The 26,275-nt window shown below is 40.6% G+C and overlaps 1 protein-coding gene across 19 annotated transcripts in view; it reads right to left on the reverse strand.

Annotated features, from left to right (window-relative positions):
* Positions 1 to 26,275, reverse strand: part of GPHN (gephyrin) — a 527,119-nt gene that overhangs the window by 147,331 nt on the left and 353,513 nt on the right. For 11 of the 19 annotated variants that reach the window (XM_075927413.2, XM_075927415.2, XM_075927409.2 and 8 more), the window contains one exon: positions 22,376 to 22,432. The exons of 5 other annotated variants lie outside the window; for them this stretch is intronic. In XM_075927413.2, coding sequence (XP_075783528.1) covers positions 22,376 to 22,432 — 57 coding nt within the window. Of the gene's footprint in view, positions 1 to 12,496; positions 12,539 to 20,238; positions 20,311 to 22,375; positions 22,433 to 26,275 lie in introns of all 19 variants that reach the window. 3 more of the 19 variants (XM_089778535.1, XM_089778536.1, XM_075927427.2) reach the window with 2 other exon arrangements.

Genomic DNA, 26,275 nt, shown 5'->3' on the forward strand with positions numbered 1-26,275 from the left:
GAATACAGTGGAGAATTCTTCCTCAGTTAAATTGTTTTATGATAATGTGAAATATCAGTATTAGGTATGATATTATATATATTTGTTATAGCATTTAATTTTTTAGTATCCCTGCTTTCTTGTTGAATATTCTGAATTTTAATTTCTGCTCTGTTTGACAAAACAATATATCATCACTTTGATTTGTACAAGATGGATAGGACTTGAACAAAAAGCAAGACTGTAAAGAGAGAGTTCCTTTAGTAAAAACTGGATTTATAGCTCCCTAAATCTAAAATTGATCCATATAAATCATCATAAACATTTTATTCCAAAATAGATTTGACTGTTAAAGTCAGAAGAAAAATGAACAAGTCATTCGTAAGATGAGGTAAAATTTTAAAAATGGTGTTTTCATTTTTGAGAATTTTCCTTTCTGGAGCATCCACCCAGGAAAATAGTCTAATCTAGAGAGATTTGTTTTAATTAATTGTACATGGCTAGTAATGCTTCCTTAGACAGAAGTCACAGTAATTCTCTGAGCAGAGCAGCAGTGGGATTAGGCACATATTTTCTTTCTGTCTTGCTGGTGAGACATGCCAATGGGTCAAATTAAGGCTTAAGCAGTGGGCACACAAGGTACCAGATGAAGCTGAAAAGATATACAAGTATAAACTTAACGTCAAGTGTATTTTTTAAATAAATGTTAAGGTTCGTATCAAATAGACTAATCTTGCTTGCATGTCAGTAATAATGCAATCACTTTCCCTTTTAATTTAGAATTTAGAAAAATCTCCATGCATGAGATGAAGTTAATGCCCCATTTTGCAATATAACTCTTTTTTATATCAAGAACAGCTTTCTATTTCGGCATCCTGAAGTGAATTCCACATGTAGGATTGTCCGAGACCACAGATCCCAACAATGGAAGTAAATGTGACATTGTTAAGCTGTTCTAGTCACTGTTCTCCTGAGTAGGCTGGATCCTAGGTGTGTCATAAACTTATGCATTTTATTCTTCATGAAGAGAAACACAAACTTCTCTAGATGTTACAACTTTGATTTACTTTGTCTCTGAAGCGTCAAAAATAAAACAGGTGATTTCAACAGCAAAATAAAACATGAACCAAGCAAATAAACAAAAAAGAAAAAAAATCAAGCAAATATAATAACAATGTAAATCACTGTAAAGGGAAACTATCAAGTAGCTGAGTCTCAAACTTGAACTACTGTTTGAAATTGAAAGACTAATTCTTATGTATTCTGATTTTATTTTAAAACATACCATTGTATCAAAAGGTACTTAAAAACAAATAATGAAAACCAGAACAGTGAGCACTGTCCTTATTTCACATATAGCATGCACTCTTCTTTTGAACTCATTTCCCTCATTGCTGAGTTACAGGTGCTTAAAAGCATGTGAATTCTTATTTGCCCTTTTACAAGCAGGAGATTTGTCAAAGAACAAAATTAGCACGTATGTTACATTACACTGAGGTTTTGGGTACGTCTAGACTACATGCCTCTGTAGCCAGAGGCATGTAGATTAGGCTACCAGACATAGGAAAATGAAGCGGCGATTTAAATAATCGCCGCTTCATTTAAATTTACATGGCTGCCGCGCTGAGCTGACAAACAGCTGATCAGCTGTTTATCGGCTCAGCGCGATAGTCTGGACGTGCGGGTGTCGACATCAAAGGTATTTGTCGACCACCCAGGTATGCCTCCTGGGATGAGGTTTACCTGGGTGGTCGACAAATACCTTTGATGTCGACACCCGCGCGTCCAGACTATCGCGCTGAGCCGACAAACAGCTGATCAGCTGTTTGTCGGCTCAGCACGGCAGCCATGTAAATTTAAATGAAGCGGCGATTATTTAAATTGCCGCTTCATTTTCCTATGTCTGGTAACCTAATCTACATGCCTCTGGCGACAGAGGCATGTAGTCTAGACGTACCCTGTGTCTAGACTACAAAGAAAAGTTGGGAAAAGATACGCAAATTGCAAACTGCAATTTGCGTATCTTTTTCCGTTTTTCTTCCAAAAGAGGCTTTTCTGACATTTGGCCCATCTACACTCGGCCAAATGTTGGAAAAAACCCCTGTTTCGGAACATCCCTTTTTCCTCGTAGAATGACGTTTACAGGGATGCCGAAAAAACATGTCTGCTTTTCCAAAAAAATTTTCTGGAAAAGCAGATGCGATCCTTGGTCGTGGCAGAGCTTTTCCAGGATACCGAAGGTAATCCAGGAAAAACTCTGCAGTCTAGACATACCCTAAACTAAAAATTTCCACCGAGGCCTAATCCCTGCTTGTGTGCGGAGGAGGGACAGAAAGACGTGGAATGGGATCTGGGTCTGGGGAGAAAGAGGCAGAGTGGGGATAGGGGCCATGGTTTGGGCACTAGTCCTTCCACCCCTACCTGGGAGCTTCTGGTGCTTGTCTGTAAGCCTCCCAAAACAGAAGACTCATGTGCTACATATGTGCAAGATGTTAGACATTCAGGACTAGATTCTGCACCCCATCTGAGCTCTTCCTGGGTGCAGCATACAAGAGGAACTTCAAAGGAGCTTGTATTTCACTAATCCTGGGCCATATTGCTCAGACATATAACAGAGATGATAAATAGCACTGGGCTGATGTATGGTTCCTGAGTACTCTTACATCAACAGAGGATTACATATGTATTTCTTCTCTGCCTTGTCACAAACCAATTCTACAAGCCAAATACACAGAGATGTGTTGAAATTACAATTCATCCACAAATTCAATCTCACACTGATAACCTCAATTGAGATAATGGATGGCTGGGACATTATCAACTTAACAGTCAATGAAGCTCTTTGTCTATGTAGATTCTTGCGTTAGTACCCTTCCTCTAATTGCTATCCTATGATCCTTATCTGTTTCTTTTAACTATCCAATCTTTAGGTACTTACTGATTACCAGTTCTGCCTCTTTGGTTTTCCCTTTGATATTTTCATACTCTCTGCTTCTTTTTTTCTGCCCCATTCCTTTTTTTCCTTCTCTCCTCCCCATTCTCCCCTATTTATTTTGGGTCTGCACATCCTAAACTCAAAACTCCGGTCAACTGAAGAAGTGGGCTGTGCCTACAAAAACTCATGATACCATCTACATATTTTGTTAGTCTATGAAGTGCTCCCAGACCATTTGTTGGTTTTTAAGTTTATCCTGTACGGACTAACTCGGCTACCCCCTGAAGATTCCATTCATTGAAAAGTGCTACATAATTATACTAGTAAAAAAAATCACCATTAAAAATTACTCTAATTAGCCCCCTTATTGGTGGTCTCCTCGGAGAGGGCAAGGACTAAATATGCCGAGATGAACTCATGCTTAACTTCTAGATATGGGGGTCTTAGGTCATATCCAAAGTGTATTGACATGTAGGGACACGATACATGAAGCTTGCATTATATTGCTCATGCTGTATATTCTTCTGATGATAAAGAACATTAATATTGTAGTAGTATTCAAAGCTGTTAATTTGGCACCTTTCACTGGTGTTAAAAAGCATTTCACACAGGAGAAACAGGCAATGCCACAATATATATTGCCCTCGTGGTACATTTTTACAGGGCAGTGGCCCAGCCTCCTTTTTTTGTTGTTGTAGGAATCATTAGATGCTGAGCTGTCTTCACTTGGGAAAGGCCATAGAGTTCCATATTTGACTTTTTTTTCCTCTCTCCTACCAGATTCTCAGACAGACACACCTGAGAAGGCGAACTTGTAGGAATAGGCAAATGCAACTATTCCTCACTACACCATTACTTGTTCCCTTCAGCTACGAGGAACTGGCTTGCTCTGGATCAACAAGACTGCTCTTAGGAAAAAGTGCAGTACATTTTAGGAGACAAAAGAACAACCAGCTTCAACATGGTCTCTGGGCAGAAAGGCACTTCAGACAGCTTTTTGTATCTTCTAATCTACTGGGTAGAGAAACAAAGCCTAACAGTTTCAGTCTCCTGTGTATAGGGAAAATTTAATATTTAGGACACCTGGCTGAGTCACAAGTTTTTGTTTTTTTGTTAGTTTTTTTTCAGTGGAGCGGGCAATGAACAATATGATATTTCAGTGAGTCTCCTGGATTGGCGGAGTCTATATAGTGATTTTTTTATAGCAGACAGCAACAAAAAGTTGGCGTCCCTCTGCTCCACATATTAAAAGGAAAAGAGGACTCACCTGTGCAGTAACTGATATTCTTCAAGATGACTGACCTGTGGGTGCTCCACTGTAGGCTAGGGTGCATCCCTGCACCTTTGATTGGAAATTGTGACAGTTGTACCCCTCCAGACCACACACACGCTTTGCCTGCTTTGTGAGTTGACATTGTTTAAATAGTGCATGCCTGGCCAGGACTCCTCAGTTCCTTCTCTACAATGGAGTGAGGCTGAAATCCAAAGTAGAGGGGAGAAGGGTGGGTAGTGGAACACCCACAAGGACACTCATCTCAAAGAATGTCAGTTACAGTATAAGTGAGTAAACTCCTTTTCTTTGAGAGATGTCCCATAGGGTGCTTCACTCCAGGTAACTATAAGCAGTCTCTCTCAGGAAGTGGCTTTGGATCAGGCGAAAAGGCTGCAGATAAGACATCTCTACCCATTCTGGTGTCATATGGGACCATGTAGCAGAGCATAGTGTTGTGTGAACATGAGGCTTGATTCCTTTGTGGTTACCTTGCATACGTCAGAGTGAGGGATACTATGTAAAAAAGCAATGGAAGTGGAAACAGATCAGGTAGAGAGCATTCTGATGTGGTTAAGAGGCTGGATTTGTACCTTAGTCAGAAATTTGTGATGAGTGCGGAGTCTATCATAGAAGAATGTGGTATAGGGAGGGTCAGCCATAAGATTTACAAGTTCTCCCACCCTTCTGGCAGAGGTAATCACCACCAGGAAGGCTGTTTTCATTGACAGGTGTAGAAGAGAACAGAGGGCCAGTGGTTCAAATGGTTTGTGCATTAGGGCATCAAGAATGAGATGTCAGTCCCAGGGATGGGCTGGTGGTCTTATATCAGGATATAAGGGCCAAATGCCCTTCATGAATCTTTTGGTGATTGGGTGAGCAAGTACTGTGGTATTATCCACCTCGTAATAGAAGGTGGTGATGGCAGTGAGTTAGACCTTGATGTAGTTGATGGAAAGGTCCATCGGTTTTAATTCTAGTAGTAAGTTGAGAATCAGTGGAAGAGGAGAAACAGTTGGGGAGGTATGTTTTTGCATGCATCAGAATGTGAACCTCTTTCATTTATTCAGGTCAATAGTGTATGTGGTGAGTGTCCTGCTGTTCAGGAGGACTGTCCTAACTGGTTCTGAGCAGGCTAGCTCTTCACAAGATAATTCATTGAGTAGCCTTAAGGTGAAGGTGAGCTACACTGGAGTGAAGTATCTGGCCATTGTGCTGAAATATGAGGTTGGGTGGAGGAGGGGAAAAGGGAGGTGGGAAGCTGATATACCTGTCAGAAAGGGTGGTTACCTGGGACTCAAAATGTTATTAGGAAAACGGTAGGATTTGTCTCCCCTGATCTTCTGTATCACCCTGTTCAAGTAAGGCGGTGGATGGGAAAGCACATAGAAAGGTGTCATTCCAGGGAGTGTAAAGGCTTTCCCTCAAGAGTGAGGTCCCAGAACTGCTTTGGAGCAGAACATGGGTAACTTTTTGTTCTCAGCTGTTGCAAATAGGTTAAGTTGGGAGATAACCTTAGCTATGTAGGACTGCCTTGTCCAATTCCCACCAGTGCTGTAGGATATAGCTTTGGCTGAGCTCGTCTGTGGTGATATTCTGAGCAGCAGGTAGGTATGAAACAGATAAAATTATATTGTATTGTAGGCACCAATTCCATAGCTTGATGACCTTGGTGCACAGAAAGTGGGACTGAGCTTCCCCTTGTCTGTTGATATAGACAATGCATGCTACATTGTTGGTCGTGATTCTAAAATTGACTATTTCCTCCCCATCATCAGAGGTTGCAATCAAAGCATACAGTTCTGAGTTTCAGAAGATTTATGTGGAGAGTGGTCTTGGAGGGAGACCACAGTTTTCAGTTGTGATGTGTCTCATATGTGCTCCCCATTCAGAGGGACGCACCTGTTACGCTGGTGGCTGAATGAGAGTCTTGTCAGGTCCAGAGCATAGGTGGGGAGGGGAGGTCCACCATAGGAGCAAATCCTTGACCACTGAAGGCATCATAAGAAATTTGTGCAGTTTGTATCATTTTGGTTTGAATATAGAAGCTGGCCAGCTCTGAAAGCATCTCATATGTAGATGGGCTTTGGATACAATGAATGTAGAGGTGCCCAAGTAGTTGTAGGCAGTCCTAAGCTGTGATTCATGGGTTGCTGTGAAGGGATGCAATGATGCTGCAAATTGTATGGAATCTTTCCTCTGGAAGGAAGGCATGACCAGCGGTGGAGTTAATGTGAACTCCTATGAAGTTGATTTGTTGGGTTGTGGAAACGCTGCATAGTCACTCATAGGGTATGAGAGTGAGACTTCAGGAGACAGTCATTCAGGTAGGGGAAGATGATGAGATTGTGTTTCCTTAGGTTTGCTATTAGAACTGCCAGAACCTTTGAAAAAACTTGTAGCACTGTGGAAAGACTAAAGGGAAGGACAGGGTAGTGGTAAAGGTCCTTCTCAAAAGTAAATCTGATAAAGTGACTGTGTGGACAGCAAAATGGTAATGTGTATCCAAGAGACTGAGAACTGAAAATCAGTCTCCCTGCACCACCACCAGGATTATTATTGAAAGGATGACCACCCTGAATTTTTGATTATGGACATATTTGTTCAGATGTTAAAGGTCTAAAATGGATTGCCATTCTTCATTTTTCTTTTATCAAAAAGTAGTGGGAATAGAACCTTTTCCCTTGCACTGAATGGGTACTTGCTATCTTGCTCTGAGTTGAGTGAGGCATTGCATTTCATTGCAGAGTAACTATGTGAGAGGGGTACAGTAAGGATGGTTGGGTGTGGATATAAAGGGGATGTTGTATTCAGAGCAGATAAGTTTCAGGACCCAGTGGTCTGAGGTAATGGTTTCTCAGTTATGGATGAATGGTCATAAGTGGTGAGTAAAGGATTGCATGGTCACTGTAGGCACTGGAGAGGATGGATTGTCTTCTATGCTCTCGACCGATGCCATGAATTTGCTTGTTGGAAGCATGACAGTGGGTTACCCCAATGGTGGGGAGCAACATCACTGGGCTCTGAGCCTGTGATAATGTTGGTAATATGTACCATATTGTCTTGTTGTTGCTAATGTGTGTACTAGGGATACAATGGAGTTGTTATGCTTGATGCCTATATTGTCTCTTTTGTGTGATAGATGTTTGGATGCCCACAGACCTGAGAGTAGCACAGGTGTCCTTTATAGAATGGAGGGTTTCATTAGTGTTAGCTGTGAAGAGTCTGTCCCTATCGAATGGAATATCCTTAACAATGTTCTGACTCTCCCAAGGATGAGGAAAATCAGGAATCATGACTATAGCCATGTGAGTGGACCTGGTCGTTGGTGTGTCAGCAACATCCAGGGTATCCTAGAGAACTCTATGGGAGATCAATTGTCCTTCTCAGATCAATGCCCTAAAATGTCTTTTAACTTTAGGAATGTCATTAATAAAAGTTTCAGGGGGTAGCCGAGTTAGTCTGTACAGGATAAACTTAAAAACAACAAAAGCCCATGAAAGCTCATGATACCATCTACATGTTTTGTTAGTCTATAAAGTGCTACCAAACTATTTGTTATTAATAAAGTGTTTATTTTGGCATAATTTGTGTGGTCATACTTTGCTAATAGCACCGCGTATTTGGCCACCCAGAATTGTAAGGTGAAGGAAGAATATATCTTGCACCCAAAGGCCTCCATCCTTTTGCGATCTTTGTCAGATGAGGCAACTTTGAACTGTTGGGTTTTGTTTTTTTTAAGATTGTGCAGGTTTCCTGATGGTTGTATTAATTAGTAGTGCTATTTTAGAAGAGGCAATGACTTGTAGTATGTCCATGAGCTCATGCTGTGTTTATGAGACTTCCTCTAGAGTGATTGTAAGCTCACCAGCCACTCTTTTAAACTGGTCTTGAAAATGTGTGATTTCTTCAGTAGATGTAGCTGTGGGTAGCAATTTGGCTTCCTGAAGTGAGGGAGATGCCTGGGGCTGTGTCCAGACTCAGGGTTTTTTTCGAAAAAAGTAGCCTTTTTTCGAAAAAACTTCACCTGCGTCTAGACTGCAGCCACGTTCTTTCGAAATTAAATCGAAAGAACGTGGCTTTTCTTTCGACGGCGGTAAACCTAATTCCACGAGGAAGAACGCCTTTTTTCGAAAGTGCTCTTTTGAAAAAAGGCGTTCTTGAAAGCAAACAGGGCTTTTTAGAAAGAAAGCATCCAGACTCACTTGCTGCTTTCTTTCGAAAAAGCAGCTTGCTTTTTCGAAAGTTCCGCATGCTGTCTAGATGCTCTCTTTCGAAATAGCCTGGGTGAGCATAGATGAGCTGCCCAATGTAGTTTCTGCTAATGTCTGGCATGTTAGTTCAGTTGTGCGGTCCATATCTGCATGGGGGACAGGCAGGGCAGGGGGCTTTGTGAGCTTGTCTCCATGAAGTATGTAAGTAGTATGTCCTGTCCTATAATCGTCTCATATGTTCCAGTATGACCAGTGGTCAGGGAACGGCATGGGTGGTCCCATCCAAGAGGAAGCATACCATGGTGGGTATTCTCTGACAGATGTTGGTTGTCTGTGCAAGTCCCATATGGCAGGGGTCTAATCAGTTAGGAATAGTGTAGAGAGAGCTCTCTTTCCTCCACATCCTCCTCTTCCCTTCTGGAGAGGTGGGATGAGGCTGTGGGAAACTGAAAGTAAGGTGTTGGGAAGCTCTGGTGAGAAGTCCCCATCCAGGAAGAGAGATCCCAGGGAGTGAGATATGGTCAGGTCATTCTGACAATAGAGCTGCTGTTGAGCAGTGTCAAACCATAATAAATGTTTCAGCTGTGGTATCGTATTTGACTGAGCTGGCCATTTCATCATGGCAGCTAAATATTGAGTTAGTGGAGTATTGGTGGCACTAAATTTTGAAGTGTTATGGCAGGATCAAAGGACATAACCACTGCAACGGCTTGAATCAGTGGCATCATAGCCCTATTTGGCACTGGGGTGAGAGGCGGCTGGAAGTGCGTTCTGTGAGGCGGGCAGCTGAGAGCCCTTGACCTCAGCATCATTCAAAATGGCCATCAACTCAAAGTCAGGGTCAGAGATGCCTGCCAAGTCTTATGTTCTGTGCTGTGGAGTGGCTGGTACTGCAGCTTCAACTTTTTTGTGTTGTGTTTGCCATGTGAAGAGAAGGAAGTTCTTTTCTTGGCATGCTTCCTGTCTTTTTCTGATGTATGGGCGTGTCCTGCATTTGATGCTGAGCTGAGGGAGTCTTGAAGAAGCAGGAGTATCAGGCACAATTCTCTGTCTTTACATGTTCATGCCTTTAGCTTCTGACAAAGCATATATTTTGGGGTACAGAGGACTCCCCTAAACAGACATATTGAGAGTGTCTGAAACAGAGAGGCTTCTCTGCAAGAGGAACACCTCTTAAATCCTGGAGATCCTGACATGTTCAGGGTTTTTTTTTTTTTTTGTCTTCTTCTAATAACTAGCTAGTGAGGAAAAGAAAAAGAAAAGTGCTTCACTCTGTCTCTAGCCAGGATGGTAGAGAAGGAACTAAGGAGCCTGAGCTATGGACACATTATTTAAACAATGACAAGCTTGCGATGCAGACAGGACACGTGCATGGCCCAGACGGGTACTGGGATGCACCTCAACCTAGAGTGGGCACCCAAAGGGATATCTCTTGAAAGAGAAGCATATGATCAGATCTTCAGAGATTACCTTTTTGGCTACGTCTACACTGCAGGCTTTTTGCACAAGGACAAGCGTTCTTGCGCAAAAACTTGCAGAACATCTACACTGCATGCACATTCTTGCGCGAGTAAATTTACAGTAAAGCGTCGGAAAAGAGGGCTTCTTGCGCAAGAGTTATTCCTCTCCTCACGAGGAATAAGCCCTCTTGTGCAAGAGCTCTTATTCCTCGTGAGGAGAGGAATACACAGCCATGGACGCTCTTGTGCAAAAGCACATCTCTTGCTCAAAAGCACATGGCAGTGTGGACGCACACTTGCGCAAGAATTTTTGCACAGAAACTCTTGCAGAAAACAGTTCTTGCACAAAAAGCCTGCAATGCAGACATAGCCTTCCTGTCTTGGGTGGTCAAGAAAATCAAAGTTGACAGGGCATATTCCTAATGCCTTGTATTGACCTTGTTTCTCCCATCTGCAGGGCAGTTGTCCCTCCCTCTCAGTTATTTCTCATCAAAGATCTCATAATGTATGTAAGATTCATTCTGTTGTCAGGACATGAAGAAGATCAAACTCATGGTCTGTAACTTAAAAAGATGGACCAGTGAGATGTCGGTTATTCTGATCAATTAGTAGGCATCATGCTTCAGTTCAATGACAATGCCATTTGTCATATTTTAATGTTAGTGTCCTTGATCATGATCTCACCTTCATGTTCACATCAGTTTAAACTAATTTTTCTAGTAGATGGATTCCGCAAAGGAGCCATGTGACAAAGTTGGGAACCATTGGGTAACCTTTGGGAGACAGTGTCTTGTATCACACTACCATATTTAATGAAAGCAATGGCAAATTATCTTTTTATCAAAACACCTGTCTCCAGATATAAGCTGAATTTGGTAATGAGACAACTGATAGAGCAAGCTTTTGAAACTATGTTATTACTTCATTGTTTACCTCCTGAATAGAGAATGACTTTACCTCTGCAAGGACCAGTAAATTGAATGCCTTAGCAAACAAGAAGTCATTTGCACAGAGTTTTGAGTGGACTACAAACTACATTATGATTTTACAGCCACATATGTGTTTCTTTAACTTAATTGTTATTTCCATTCATTCTCCCCCAACTCTTTTCACTCTTAGGAAGTAAAGTGACATTTGATGTTGTCTATTTGGCCATAAAAATTTATTTAACAAATCAGATTTTCATCACACAAAAGGAGGAATGGTTTGTATAGAAGTTAGGTTATTAGCCCAGAACATGTGAAATATAGATTGTTTGTTGTTTCCCCCAACACATCCTGTGTTATCTTGGGAAAACCAGTTTCTTTCTGGCTTAGTTCTCCAGGAGTATAATAGTATTTCCTTAGCCCCCAAGGGTTTTCTAGTAGATACAAACAGAAATTGCTGAATCATACACAACAACAGATAAAACACCACCTTTTGCCTTAAGAACTTTCTAGAAGATCATTTTCCACCTCATGAGCACAGAGTAACAGAACATTTTTCAAGAAGATTCAGATGCCATTTGCCCAAGACGATGCCTTTGGGTTTTGCTGTTTGACATCCTCCCTTGATTCCTATGTTCTCAAATTTTCCCTCCCTTCCTCTTTTCTCTCTCAGTGCGTGTGTGTGTGCACTCGCATGCACATTTCCTTCGACTTGATGAATTTCCTGAATCTAGGATAAGAATTGTTCAGCTTCCCTTGTGTGTATCTTAATTTGCTGCCCCCCAAGTGAAATAAAAAGGAATAATTTTTATATAATCATTTTTCTGACTGTAACTTCAATTTAAAGTATCTTCTTTTTCAGGTTTTACTAAATGAATAGCATCTCTTTAACATATTCAAGCTTTGTCCTGAAGCAGATGTGAAAAGCAGTTAAAAATAAAGTGTTTTGGAAATAAGATGACCTGTCTTCAGGAAAACAAGCAGAGCCCTTTTAATGTAAAGATAAACACAAGTTTTGTAAAAATGAATTTCATTAGAGGAATCCATCTCATGACTTTGCATTACTGGGCATTTTTTATTAGGGGAAACTTGTTTAATAGAAAACAGAAGAATTAACCACATAAGGAGTAAGAAAAGAGGTATATTAAATGAAACAGTCAGCGGTTCTAAACTTGCTTGAAAATATAGAAGATAAAGTCTGCAATGTAGGGCAGTACATTTTAGCCTCCATTGCTAGCAATTAACTTGAGAAATTAATAAAGTAATCCATATGTAAAGAGGCAATTATTAATCAGATTGCAACAACCACTTCTGAACAGCCTTTCAATTACTCAAGTTTCATCTATACTAGTGAGTGTGAGGTAAAATGATTAAAAAGGCTGACAAAAGTGTCTTGCAATCTTGGCATCTCTGTGTCCTTCATGTGAACAATCTCATAAATTAATAGGCATTTAAAAAAGTTTTCTTTATATAAGCTATGATCATATGTAAGTAACAGCTGCTTGGTTGGACTTTACACCGTGGTGGTCCCAGACTGACATGGTGATGCTGAAACCATGCTAGACATGGTTGCAGGGTGAGCATGCAAAATCTAACTCCAAACTATTTTTAACTCATCTGTGCACAGTACGAGACAAAATAAAACTAAAAGCTAAAAGAAGGGTGATGAGTGAGCATGTTGACTGCGTGATAAAAACGCGTGCAAAGTATACCTCAGAAACACTATAGGTGGATGAGCACGAAGGGAGTCGAGCCTGGTTGTGCAGTGGGGAAAAGAAAACATTGTTAAAAAGGAAATGGTGACACAGTAAGGGTCTCAGAAGGTTTTCTGTAGAGGTGGTTCCAGCATTGAGACTTTAGCAGGGGGTTCATTTAGTTTCTGAGACCAGATACTTTTGCATAAGAATATCCCATAATTTAGTTATTTAAGGTGGAAGCTTCTTTAAAAATGTAAAATAATGGTTATAAACTAACAGTGAACTTGAAGTAAGGATTCAATCTTTGCTCCTCTAGAGAGGTAGTAATGAGGTAAGAATACTCTCATTAGGATATTCTGAAACGCAGTTATCCAAGTCTCTCACATGTAATCCTATAGATTTCATTCTAGTTCTGCAAAGCTCACAGTGTGGAACACATTAGAGACTCTGCTGTCATCTGGTTAGGTGCACATTAACAGCATTCTGATATTTGGGGGGACGGGGACTCTTCCATCCACTCCTCCAAAGAATAGGAAATCATTACCATTCACAAAAGCTGTATAAATGAAAATAAAATGAAGAAATGGTCTCAGTTTATTCACAGGAAACTTGGTTTTCCCAGTTATTTGATTCTCAACTCCCTTTCCCAGATGGTAAATTTTTCATTTTGCACATATGACATAAGAATTCCAAGGGCTATGTTCTGTTCTTTCTTACACACCACATTATCAGTTAATTTTAATTTCAAGAAGAGTTGAAATGTGGTTTTCCCACCATGTTATGACAAGAACTGAGCGTAAAGCTCTAAAACAGTCACATTAAAAAAAAAAAAAAAAAAAAAAAAAGAAGAAGAAGAAGAGAAGGTGCCCTCTACAAGTAAGTTAAAAATATCCTACTTTTTTTTTTTTTTTTTGAAAATGTAGATAAAAGAGTGGCCTGATTTTCAGGAGACCAGATCATTCAAAACTCCAATTGATTTCACTAGAATTGGTAAGTGTTCAGGATCGTTAAAAGTCAGACCAGCTATATTAAAGATGATTCCAAGGAGAGCTTCCAAGTATGCTACTTGTTTGCATGGAGAACTTGCTGAGTTAGATAGCTTGACAGAATGAACTGGGGATACTATACTGATGTGTAAGTACCATGTTGGCTTTCTTTGCTATGTAGATCCCATGATCTAGCTTTGTTCATCAAACTTATTAAACATCAAATTCCAGAAAAATTTCACCCTTCATGCTTGGCCATATTCCTTTATGCCTTGATTACAGAATTATATACAGCTGCTCATGCATCACTGGAAATGTTTAAAATTCTCTCCTAAAACAATTTTGCTCCCCTCTGTCATTCTGCATAACACATTCCCCTTGCTTTTCCTTTATTCTATTACTAAAAAAATCTGTACAAACTGGGAATATTTTAAGTGTGATATATGCCTGATGCTTATTATCTCCACCTGATGTAATAATTCTTGTGACAACACAGTGCCGTAAGTTGTTTTGGAAAGCAAAAAAAGAACAATGACTTCAGATGAGTACATGCAAAAGAAAATGTACTCTGAAGAAGCAAACATTATTTTCCTATATCTTCTTTTTGCAAATGAGTTAGTCAAGAAACAAGTAAAAACAGGATACAAAGCCAAGATTGTTTCTAAAATGATTATTTGTCAAAGTTTTCCAAGAGATTTGGGGTATCTTTTCTTCTAATTATGCAGCATGGTATTTTGTTATTCATATGTATTTGAATGAGCTACAGTCGAGATTGCAATATATATTTTTCTAAACACAGTTTCCGAATTTTGTTTTCAGTGGATCCATTAGCTCCAGCTTAATAAGTGAAGATCCAGACAACACATTATTAAAAGGCAACTTCATAGCAACATCTTCTTAAAGATCAAAAATTAAATGAGCAGGAACAGCAAAAGAGGGGGTTTGGAAGTTTACTCAGCAGAGTTGGAAAAGATCTCCTGTCATCCTATTTACTTTATTCCCTAACACCACTGCAGGAATTAATAGTTTCATGGGTACGTCTACACAGCACATCTATTTCGGGATACCAGTGGTATCCCAAAATAGCTACCCCGCGTGTACATAAGCTGTCTGTTATTTCGAAATATTTTTCAAAATAACAGGCTCATTATTTCACCATCCTGGTAAACCTCGTTTACCTCAAAATAGCACGTTATTTCAAAATTTGATGCTGCATAGACGCACCCATAGACTCCAAGGCGAAAAGGGACCATTGTGACAATCTAGTCTGACCTCCTGTGTAACACAGGTCATAGAACTCTCCTCTCATCTTTATATTAAACTAGTGTGTGATTTATTTAGTCTCTTCTTAAAAATCTCTTGTGAAGTGGCCTCCCTTGTCAAATTATGGCTTACCTGTCCTCACTCATATTTTTCCATTAATATATAACTTAAATTTATGCCTTACCTTCAGGCTTTTTCCTCAGATTTAATCATATTAAAGCATTCCTTATTCTTCTTGGCGGCATCTACACTGGCGTGATTTTGCACAAATACTTTTAACGGAAAAGCTTTTCCGATAAAAGTATTTGCGCAAGAGAGCGTCTATACTGGCATGTGCCTTTGCGCAAAAGATTTGCTTTTGCGCAAAAACATCCGTGCCAGTGTAGACGCTCTCTTGAGCAAGAAAGCTTAGATGGCCATTTTAGACATCGGGCTTTCTTGTGCAAGAAATTAACGTTGCTGTCTACACTGGCCCTCTTGCTCAAGAATACTTGCGCAAGAGGGCTTATCCCTGAGCGGGAGCGTCAGAGTATTTGCGCAAGAACCACTGATTTTGTACATTACAAAGTCAGTGTTCTTGCGCAAATATTCATGGCCAGTGTAGACAGGCGGCAAGATTTTGTAGGTTAATTTCCCTTAATCTCATTTTATGACCAACCATATTTTATTCAACCATATTTAGATTCAACCATATTTAGATTCCCTCGAATATACCTGGATCAATTTCTCTAATTGCTGAAAATGGACATAGTTTCAAACCTTAAGTGTACTGCTTTAAGGAAAGAATCTCCTTGCTCTCACATGATCCTCCATCTATACATTGCAGTATAATTTCTGCTTTTTTTTTGGAATGTGACCACACTGTGAACTCATGTTTAATTTGTTAAACACTGATAACTCCTAGATCCTTTCTGCATCTCTACTCTCTAACTAACCACATCCCATTTTGAACTTATGACTTATACTAGTATTCCCTAAGGGCATTATTCATCCTTATCTAAATGATATTTCAACCCATATCTCCATTTTTCTTTAAGCTCTCTTGATTATTCAGTAATTTCTCTCTAAAATCAATTTTGCTTCCAATCCCTGCCTAATTTGGCGTCATCTGTAAATATGTATGATGTTTCCTGGTTAAAGAGAGGAACTCATTCTACATGTCACCAAACAGCCCCTGCACATTACTTGAGGTAAAGTAATCCAAAGTGTACTAAGAATTGAGCTTTTTGTTATATTACAGACACCCAAAATAAGAGGCTAAATAAATCTCTACTGCTGAAAATGGACATAGTTTCAAACCTTAATTGAGCTGTGCACACTTACAGCAACTGAGAACATGATTTAAAGCTGCATTAGCAACTTGCCATGAGTTTGAGGTACAATATACATATTGCATCTTCTTGTCTTCCCTTCATCATAATCAAAGAAGGCAGTATACTCAGATCAAGATGGAATGCTGCATGTTGGGCCCCAAGCAATCATGGGCCACTATTCAATCTGAAAGATTCTGACAAGAGCCCAGGCTTCATTGAAGAATATCTATGGGCAATATATGGCCCCTGTGCTGCATTTGGATAACTCTTACCTTGATCCTAAAAAAAGGAATCTTTGATATGAAATGCATCTTGGTCTAAACTGCATTCAGAAGCAGATGGACACATTATTTGGGGAAACTGTCTAGACACGATGTCCACATATTTTCAGATTTAGTACAGGCAGTCCCCAGCTTACGCGGATCTGACTTATGTCGGATCCGCACTTACGAACGGGGTTTTCTCGCCCTGGAGCTCGCACGCAGCGGTCCCGCCACCTCGACCTCCGGGGCGAGAAAAGCTGCTCCCGGTGCCCCTGGTCTGCTGGGGACCATCACCAGCAGACCAGGGGCACCGGGAGCAAAGCCGCAGCAGGGGTGGGTTCCCGCGCTTCTGAGGCTTTGCTCTTTGCCAGAGCAAAGCCTCAGAAGCGCGGGAACCCGCCGCCGCTGCGGCTTTGCTCCCGGTGTCCCTGGTCTGCTGGAGACGGTCTCCAGCAGACCAGGGACACCGGGAGCAAAGCCGCAGCGGCGGCGGGGTCCTGCGCCTCTGAGGCTTTGCTCAAAGGAGCAACCCAGGAGCACCCCAGCTGCTCTGCCCCAGGCGTCTCCAAGTCAGCCGCTGCTGAAACTGACCAGCGCTGACTACAGGAAGCCCGAGGCAGAGTTGCTCTGCCCCGGGCTTCCTGGAATCAGCCGCTGATCAGTTTCAGCAGCAGCTGACTTGGGGACGCCTGGGGTTCTTAAGTTGAATCTGTATGTAAGTCAGAACTGGCGGTCAGTTTCAGCAGCGGCTGAATCTGGACGCCAGTTCCGACTTACATACAGATTCAACTTAAGAACAAACCTACAGTCCCCATCTTGTACGTAACCTGGGGACTGCCTGTATATCCTTATGGAATTTGTATGTTCTCAGTATTTTTCTGAGGAACAAATTAAAAGCCTGTGTTACAAAGAAAACCTAAATACAACCTGATGCAGTGCTCTTTCTGAGTTTGCATGAATTGTCTCAGCCACATCAAGCTGTCAATTCTGAAAATGAATTATACATTTTAAAATATTGCCACTGTTAACTATTTAACTATTGTCCATTTGAGCAGCCAATATACCTTTATCCAGTACAGCTAGATTCACCAGAAAAAACAAAAATAAGGCTGAAAATTTTAAAGTCGGAAAAGACTAACTGTTCTATGAAATATTTAATTTTATTTCAAGAGAGACAATATAAAGGTAACTGGAATATCTGCAGATGAAGGGAAATGGGAAGATCTCTGATTGATGATCCCAAGTGGGAAAAGAAAGATGTCAATTCAGGATAACTGATTACTGTATATAAAATCCCATCCTTAAATTAAAGCTAGCTAGTAAGATACAAATCTGTTTAATTTGCTAGTATTTGCATATATGTTTTGAGTTGACATGTTTTTAAAAAAATCTGACAGATTTCCCAACAATTTCAGCAGAATCTGGGGGGAAAATTCCACAGAATATGGCAGATTTTTAGTGGACCTATCAATTAATGTGAAAAACATGTATTTGAAAATCAGTATTAATTAAAGCTTCCACCTTAATAGAGTACTGAATTGTGCAACAACAAGCCCTCTCAGTGAGAAATTAAGGCTAGCAGCTACTACCTATTCCCTGTCCCCTACCAGTCAATACATTTGCTGATCAAAGTCATGTGAGCAACTTTTACTTAAAACCCTTTCCTAAAACAGTTTGGAAAAAATGAAAATTAATTTGAAAGTGCACTTATAAACTAGTAATAGAAATGTAGCCGTGTTAGTCTAGTCTAGCTGAAACAAAAAACAAGACTATGTAGCACTTTAAAGACTAACAAGATGGTTTATTAGGTGATGAACTTTTGTGGGCCAGACCCACTTCCTCAGATCAAATCATGCCAATTTTCTTCCACAATTTGATCTGAGGAAGTGGGTCTGGCCCACGAAAGCTCATCACCTAATAAACCATCTTGTTAGTCTTTAAAGTACTACATAGTCCTGTTTTTTGTTTCATTTATAAACTATGACCATATACTTTTCTTTCCAGATGCACAGCATTTACTGGGGATTTATCCCATTATTTGGTCTAAGTACTGACACTGTTTATTCTTCAGAAAGTTATCTTATGAAAAGTATCCTTATGTTATGACACTCATTAACATATATAATTAAGGTGGGGAAACTAGCTGCTGAACTGGACTATTTAATATCTTTCCTGCAAACAATCTTAGTCATCAGAAGAAATTTAGGGTCATTTCTGGCATCTTGAAGTACATATCTGGCATCAAATTCTGCCCTACCTATTCATCTAAAATAATTGCCCTTCAAACTTCATATGGTACAGGTCCTGATGTGACAAAAAATATAGCATAGAAGAAGAGGGCAACTTTATATCCATCAGTCTTGTAATCTCAAGTTGTCAACTCAATCAATTCTCAAAAATATCTAAGTTTATGGCAGAAACACTGTTTCATTGTGTACTTGTCCTCGTGGGAAGATGTGTAGTCAAGTACAACTTTTTGTAGTTTTAATTTTCAATATGCACTTTTTGCTAGATGTATGTTCATCCACTAATAGTATGGACTTGGATTAGGAAACCTAAAATAGAAGACCCATCCTCTGCCATTATAAGACCTAAGAAGTTCAACGTTTTGCCAAATGAAAAAAAAAATCACATGCACAATTAGACTGGATGCTTAGAAATGTATGCCAGTGAAATGACATGAGATCCAAAGTGCTCATCAAACTGATTTTACAGAAAGCTGCTGACAACCAGCAGTTTAATGTCTTTGCATCTCACTTTCAGGAGGTTATGCGCTCAGGAGGGATCATCTTTATGTCTGATATTTAGCTGAAAATTACAATGTTCAGGTACACCAAAAGTTATAGGTAAAATGATTGGTCTGAAGCCGTCTTCTGTTTCACAGCACCATATTGGATTTTGCATCAAAATGGTGATATCTGTAAAACCAGCTGCCTCAGTGTATGGAAGACACATATTAAGACAAGGATCTACATATGATGTTTTGCAAAGAAGACTCACGCAACTAGTGGTTTTTCCCCTAAACAAAGTCATAATTCATTATGTCTATCATGCTCATATTCTTTTCATTTTTCATATCACATTGAATGGTGGAATTTGCCCTTCATATTCTATCATAAAGTTGAGAGGTAGGTCTGAAAATGTCAAGAAGACTACTTTTTTTTTAGGAGTGAAATACTGTATTTAATGCTTTACAGGATACTGTGTTGTAGATTTCTTTGGCTCTGAACAATGAACTCTCTTATAGAGGTGACATGAATTATTTGCTGGACATTAATGTTTATTTCACATGTTTTTTGCCTTCTGAATGATTTTTTAAAAATGAGAATACAAATATGACAAAAATCTAAGAAAGTGCTGAATGTTTGTTTATAAAAACAATTCTACTAACTCAAAAGAAGCAGTGAAATTTGACTAGATATGTATTCAACATTTAAGCGTCTAGGTTTTTTTCTTTAGATCAAATGAAGCCCAAAGAGATAATTACATCTCAGCTCATGTTGCATCTGGATAACCTTAAACAAGCCCATGATTTTCAATTCAACTACAGCTTTTATACAATATATGGCTGTACTTCAAAAAGGGGATGCTTATTGGATTTAACTTAACTTTAATGTTTAGGAATGACCTGAAAATTAAATTTTGATTCTGGAAAGGGAGTTGTTTTTGTTTAATCTTTTGTTGTTGAAACTCAGCAGAGTATAGTCAACATTAATTAGAAAGGCACTGCAGTTTTCTTTTCAACAAACCTAGTAGGTAGATTAGAATTTTCACATACATTACAATGTAACCCCAGCTAGAAAAGGAAGAAACATATAGGGAGAAAGAGAGAGAAAGGAAAAAGATGGAGATGAGAGGACAAAACCAATCAGATTTGGTGTTACCAACCAGCGGAAGTTTAAAAAAAAATAAATCACCGAGTGAAATCGTACATTTACTCGGAGAGAGCATCCTTTGACATTGCCTTCTAGGTGATCTCTGAGCTCCTCCAGCTTTCGATGGAGCTACATGTAAACATCAGAAAATGAATTGAAAAAGCAACCTGTTCTCTTTTCACTTTTTTCTTTCTTTCTTTTTTATCTTTTTTAAAAAATAAGATCATAGTATAACACATTTCTCACTGCCTTTGGCAAAACATTTCAAGACGTCAAAGTTCTTTGCAAAATACAAATAATATACATGCTCAGTAAACTCTGAAGTTGGAAACCAGCTATTTTTCTTGATTAACAATGTTCTTTTTCAGCATGGGAAAAATAAATACAATAATTTACTAAATGGACACATCACTCTAAAGAGATTTGATTACGCGGTTTATTTTTGGCAAGATCTGTTGAAAATTGCCTACAGAAAACTTCTTTGGGGTGAATTTTCAAGTTGGTGCTCTCAGGTAATGTGTTCAATTCTATATTTAGTAGTTCATATTGGATTCTTGTGCCTAAATAAGCATTTTAGGTAGGTAAGTTCTAATTTGAGTAGTCAGAGAACTACAAATTCTGAATTAGATGTTCACATTTGAAAATTGGGCCCCATAAGTTTTCTTCTTAAATTGAATTTGAGCAATGCTCATAAAAATTGAGTCTCATCCTTAAAAGGCTTTCTTTTACTCAAATTATACATACATACATACGACACATAAATATATCCATAAGTATATGCATTGCATATACAGTTATAATGCAGGATTCTACTCAAAAGCAGAAATCAAAAAGTTATATACATACAATTCCAACAACACAGTAGAAACTGTGCTGATTTCATTTTTTCCCTTCTGTGAATTCATATTGTGTTGATTGTCTACAACTGAAGCAACAGTTCATCATTAATGTAGTATTTCCCTCATTTGCCTGTAACATCCTCCCAAAACTAAAGAAGAAATACTGAAACCTTACAGAGATTGACAATGAGGGATGCTACGGATGCCTCTAGGTAGGTATCACTTCCATTAACAAATAGAAACTGTTTTTTTTCTATGCTGAAATCAATTTAAATAGTGTTATTACTGCTGGAAATAGGTGCATAATTAAATGTTCCCTCCCCCCCTTTATGCTCAGTGAAATAACATTTTCACAATGAGCAGCTGTATAAAACTGTTAGAGAACAGAGAGGGATGGCTAGTCCTAGAACAAAGGCAACGCACAGACATATAAAAAAAATAAAAAGCAAAAACTAAAACGGCCGGAGAGGAGTGGAGAGTGCAGAAGAAAAAAAATTAGTGCTTCGAAAAGTGCTAAAAGGAAATAGAGTGGAAAAAAGGTGAAATATTAGATGAATTTTTTAAAAAGCTATTGTTTGGGATGACAGTTAATAGGGTAATCTATATTATGTGCCTGCAGCATTTTGGTAAATTTGAAATGTTTATATGTCTTTTAAATACAGTAAAATCAGCAAGAATGTACAAAGACACTTTAATGTGACACACTGTACAAGAACGGGCACTGATTTAGAAATCTGTTGTTAAGTGTTATGAACATTTGATGCTCTTTATATTTACAAAGAAGGCAGAGAAATGATCTAGTACTACTGGCTAAATGTTGGCTCCATTTGTATTAGGCACAGCTGGATGGATCTCTCTCTCTTTCACACCTTTCTGATTTTAGCACATAAATATTAAATAACTAAATTAATCCTCATAACAATGATCTTTTCTGGAATTAATTTCAAACAGTGAAAGCACTAAAACAATTTAATTACCCATTAGAGGGGAAAACTGCATTCTGGAAATGAGTAGGTCTTTTTTATACGTAACAGGCACTTAACACACACTGAATGACATCAGTCAGAGAAGCGGTGTAATCATGACCCCAATCATGATACCTTAAGGAAGCTGTTGCTATCTCATATTTGGGGTGACATTCAAAGCTAACTATGTGGCAGTTGCCTTCAGCTAGGTCTTCTATGTGTGGCACAGAAGCAAACAAAATGTGACCCCACGGTGATAAAATACTTAAATAAAAACAATGGGATGGTGAGAAATGGAAAAGCCCCCTCCCTCTCTTCCCTTCCCCTCCAAAAGGAAAAGTGAAAGCTATAGAAGAGAACTTGCAAAAGAAATGTTAGAAACATATTTACTTTGAGGGATCCAACTCTACTAGCAACTCCTTTGCTTTCATCCGGCCGTCTAATTTGCTACAATGGGGGAAGATGGGTAAAAAGACAGAAGAATAAAGAAAAAGTAAACTTAAAAAAATTTCCACACAATCAATTAGCAGTGCATGCAAGACATTAATTTGACTCTCTGCGACATCTTTAGAGGACAAGGACACAGACTCTATTTCTTGAATAAGTAATGTGCTTCCAAGTCTTCTTAAATTTGTTTTTGTTTATTTTTTTTAATGTTACTAATTTAGCACCATAACTTTGCTTGCTGAATTCACTATTTTCTTCTTTGGGGATACATATTAGTTGGTGTTTTGCAACTTTCTGGATTTGGTTCATAGAGAAATAATTCTGTATCTTTCAGTCCAGTTAATGTGTTAACTTTGTGGTACAAATTGAAGTTAGAAGGTGACAACCATATAATTAGAAACACAGATGTGCTATAAGTGGAGCTATCAACTCTGACAAGTATCATTGCTGATACCTGCCAGAATAAAATAGAGCTGCCCATGACTCAGGCTTAGAGGTTTTAGCCACTGCCATTAATATTTCCAATTAAACAATTGTGCTGCCCAACCAGAAAATTTTAATGCCAGACCATTAGATTTACTGCAGTACATATATTTTAACTCTGTTTCCAACACATCCTCCTGCCTTTTTCTTTTTCTTAATCAGAACAATCTTTTCCTAGATTATATAGAAGAAGGAAGAAACAAATTAAATTGCTACTCCAACCTTTCACATTGCTATTAACATATAAACACAATTTTGAATTGCCAGATGAATTATATCCTGGAAAGACCATTTATAGTAAAGGTTTCATCCAGAACTGTTGATTCAACTAAATAACTGTTCCTTTCTGAATTGAAATTAAAACTAATCTAAATCATTTGAAGAGAGGAGAGGAGGAAGAAGATAGGGAGCTGGATGGCACAGTGGATATACAGTGTTTCACTTGTTGATGTCTGGTCTGCATCTGGCCTGGATGGCAGTTACTGACAATTGTTATCACTTTTTGGGTGTTCTGTGTAAAATAAGTTGTATCAACTACAAACTGGACCGACACACAAAAGGGAGCCTATTGCCTCTGCGGGCCCTCTGGCAAGGTAGGGCCTGGATCCACATTTGTGGAAGGGGTGGGACCCAGGCAGCCAGCCCTCAGTGCTGGAGAATTCCATGCCCGCCCCGCCTCTCCTCCCCTCTCCGTCCCCCCGGTCCATGCTCACAGCCATGGCATGGTTCTTTGGCAGTGATTTAAAGGGCCAGGGGTTCCGGCTGTCGCCACTGTTGCAGTGGCAGCAGCTATTGCTGGAGTCCTAGGCTGCTTTGAATCACTGGGTCTCAGGACAACTGCTCCCTTTGCACCCCTCATCCACAGGCCTGGAGACACATCACAAATGGCATTGACTGGTATCCCTTTTAGTAATCTCAGAAGAGAAACTAAAGACTGAGTAAGCCCTGGAACCTAAATTCCATGCTCTATGTTTGAGGTGACAGTACCAAGTCAGGACTGAGGCACAATGTCAGGAGCGCAGATGATGTGTGAAAATTGGGGATGGTCTACACTGAATAGTTACAGTGGCATAACTACATCTCTCAGGGGTGTGAAAAATCCATACCTCTGGGAGACAAAGATAACTTGACCTAACACTTAAGCTGTGTCTAGACTGGCCAGTTTTTCCAAAAAATCAGCAGCTTTTCCGGAAAAACTTGCCAGCTGTCTACACTGGCCGCTTGAATTTCCGCAAAAGCACTGACTTCCTACTGTAAGAAATCAGTGCTTTTTGCGGAAATACTATGCTGCTCCCGTTCGGGCAAAAGTCTTTTTCCGAAAGACTTTTGCACAAAAGGGCCAGTGTAGACAGCAGAGAATTCTTTTCTGCAAAAAAAACCCTGATCGCGAAAATGGCGATCGGGGCTTTTTTGCGGAAAAGCACGTCTAGATTGGCCACGGACGCTTTTCCGCAAAAAGTGCTTTTGCGGAAAAGCTTCCTGCCAATCTAGACGCTCTTTTCCGAAAATGCTTTTAACGGAAAAGTTTTCTGTTAAAAGCATTTCCGGAAAATCATGCCAGTGTAGACGAAGCCTTAGTGTAGAGAACACTCAGGCTGTGTCTAGACTACATGCCTCTGTCGGCAGAGGCATGTAGATTAGACACATAGGCAAAGGCAAATGAAGCCGCGATTTAAATGATCGCGGCTTCATTTACATTTACATGGCTGCCGTGCTGAGCCGACAAACAGCTGATCAGCTGTTTGTCGGCTCGTGCGCTAGTCTGATCAGCTGTTTGTCGGCTCAGCGCGGCAGCCATGTAAATGTAAATGAAGCCGCGATCATTTAAATCACGGCTTCGTTTGCCTTTGCCAAAAAAACAAATCTACATGGCTCCGTCGACGGAAACATGTAGTTTAGATGTACCCTCAGATGATAAAAGAATTCTTCCATTGACCTAGCTACTGCCTCTCAAGGAGGTGGATTACCTGCAGCAGTGGGAGAATCCTTCCTGTTGCTAAAGTACGTGTCTACTCAGTGATACTCAATTAGATCTACCTGTGAGCTGATATAAGAATTTTAACAAAAGACAGGCCATTTGTGCAGAAAGCTGACTGAACTCCTCCCAGACAAACAAACCTTCAGCTGCCAATAAACAAAGACCTTGATTGCAACATAAGTATTAGTGTTTCTATTTTTTAACAAAGTTTATAAATCAATACAGGCAGTCCCCGGGTTACGTACAAGATAGGGACTGTAGGTTTGTTCTTAAGTTGAATCTGTATGTAAGTCGGAACTGGCATCAGCCGCTGCTGAAACTGATCAGTTTCAACAGCCGCTGAATCTGGACACCAGTTCCACTTACATACAGATTCAAGGTAAGAACACCAGGCGTCCCCAAGTCAGCTGCTGCTGAAACTGATCAGCAGCTGATTCCAGGAAGCCCGGGGCAGAGCAACTCTGCCTCGGGCTTCCTGTAGTCAGCCGCTGGTCAGTTTCAGCAGCGGCTGACTTTGGGACGCCTGGGGCAGAGCAGCTCGGGTGCTGCTGGCTTGGTCCAGTAGTGCGGCCGCTCCTCGGAGCTACTGGACCAACCCAGCAGCACCCCAGCTACTCTGCCCCAGGCATCCTGATTCAGCCACTGCTGAAACTGATCAGCAGCTGAATCAGGACGCCTGGGGCAGAGCAGCTGGGGTGCTGCCGGGTTGGTCCAGTAGCGCCAAGGAGCGGTGCTGCAGGACCAACCGGCAGTGCCCCACCTGCTCTACCACAGCCCCCCGGCTTTCCTCCACGTCTCCCTGGTCTGCTGGGGGGGCACTAGCCGGAAGCCAGATCAGCTGGAAGCGGCGCGGGTCCGGCCGGGGTCTCGGCCGCTCTGTTCAGCGTCTCCCTGGTCTGCAGACCCACGGCTTCCAGATCAGCGTGGCTTCCAGATCAGCGCTGCGGTCCGGCCCGGGTCCTCCGCTGCTCTGCTCAGCGTCTCCCTGGTCCCAGTGTCTCCCTGGGGCCGGACCCGCGCCTCTTCCAGCTGATCTGGAAGCAGCGTGGGTCCAGCCGGGTGCTCCACCGCTTTGTTCAGTGTCTCCCTGGTCTGCAAACCAGGGAGACGCTGAACAAAGCGGCGGAGCACTCGGGGCGGGACCCGTGGCCGCTTCCAGATCAGCTGGAAGAGGCGCGGGTCCGGCCCCAGGGAGACGCTGGGACCAGGGAGACGCTGAGCAGAGACGTTGAGCAGACGCTGAGCAGATGCTCTGCAGACCAGGGAGACGCTGAACAGAGCGGCGGAGCACCCGGCCCGACCCGCGCCGCTTCCAGCTGATCTGGAAGCGGCCGTGGGTCCGGCCCCCGGTGCTCCGCCACTTTGCTCCCGTCTCCCTGGTC

The sequence above is a fragment of the Pelodiscus sinensis genome, chromosome 5, assembly GCF_052426305.1.
Source record: "Pelodiscus sinensis isolate ZL-2025 chromosome 5, ASM5242630v1, whole genome shotgun sequence".
NCBI lineage: Eukaryota > Metazoa > Chordata > Testudines > Trionychidae > Pelodiscus > Pelodiscus sinensis.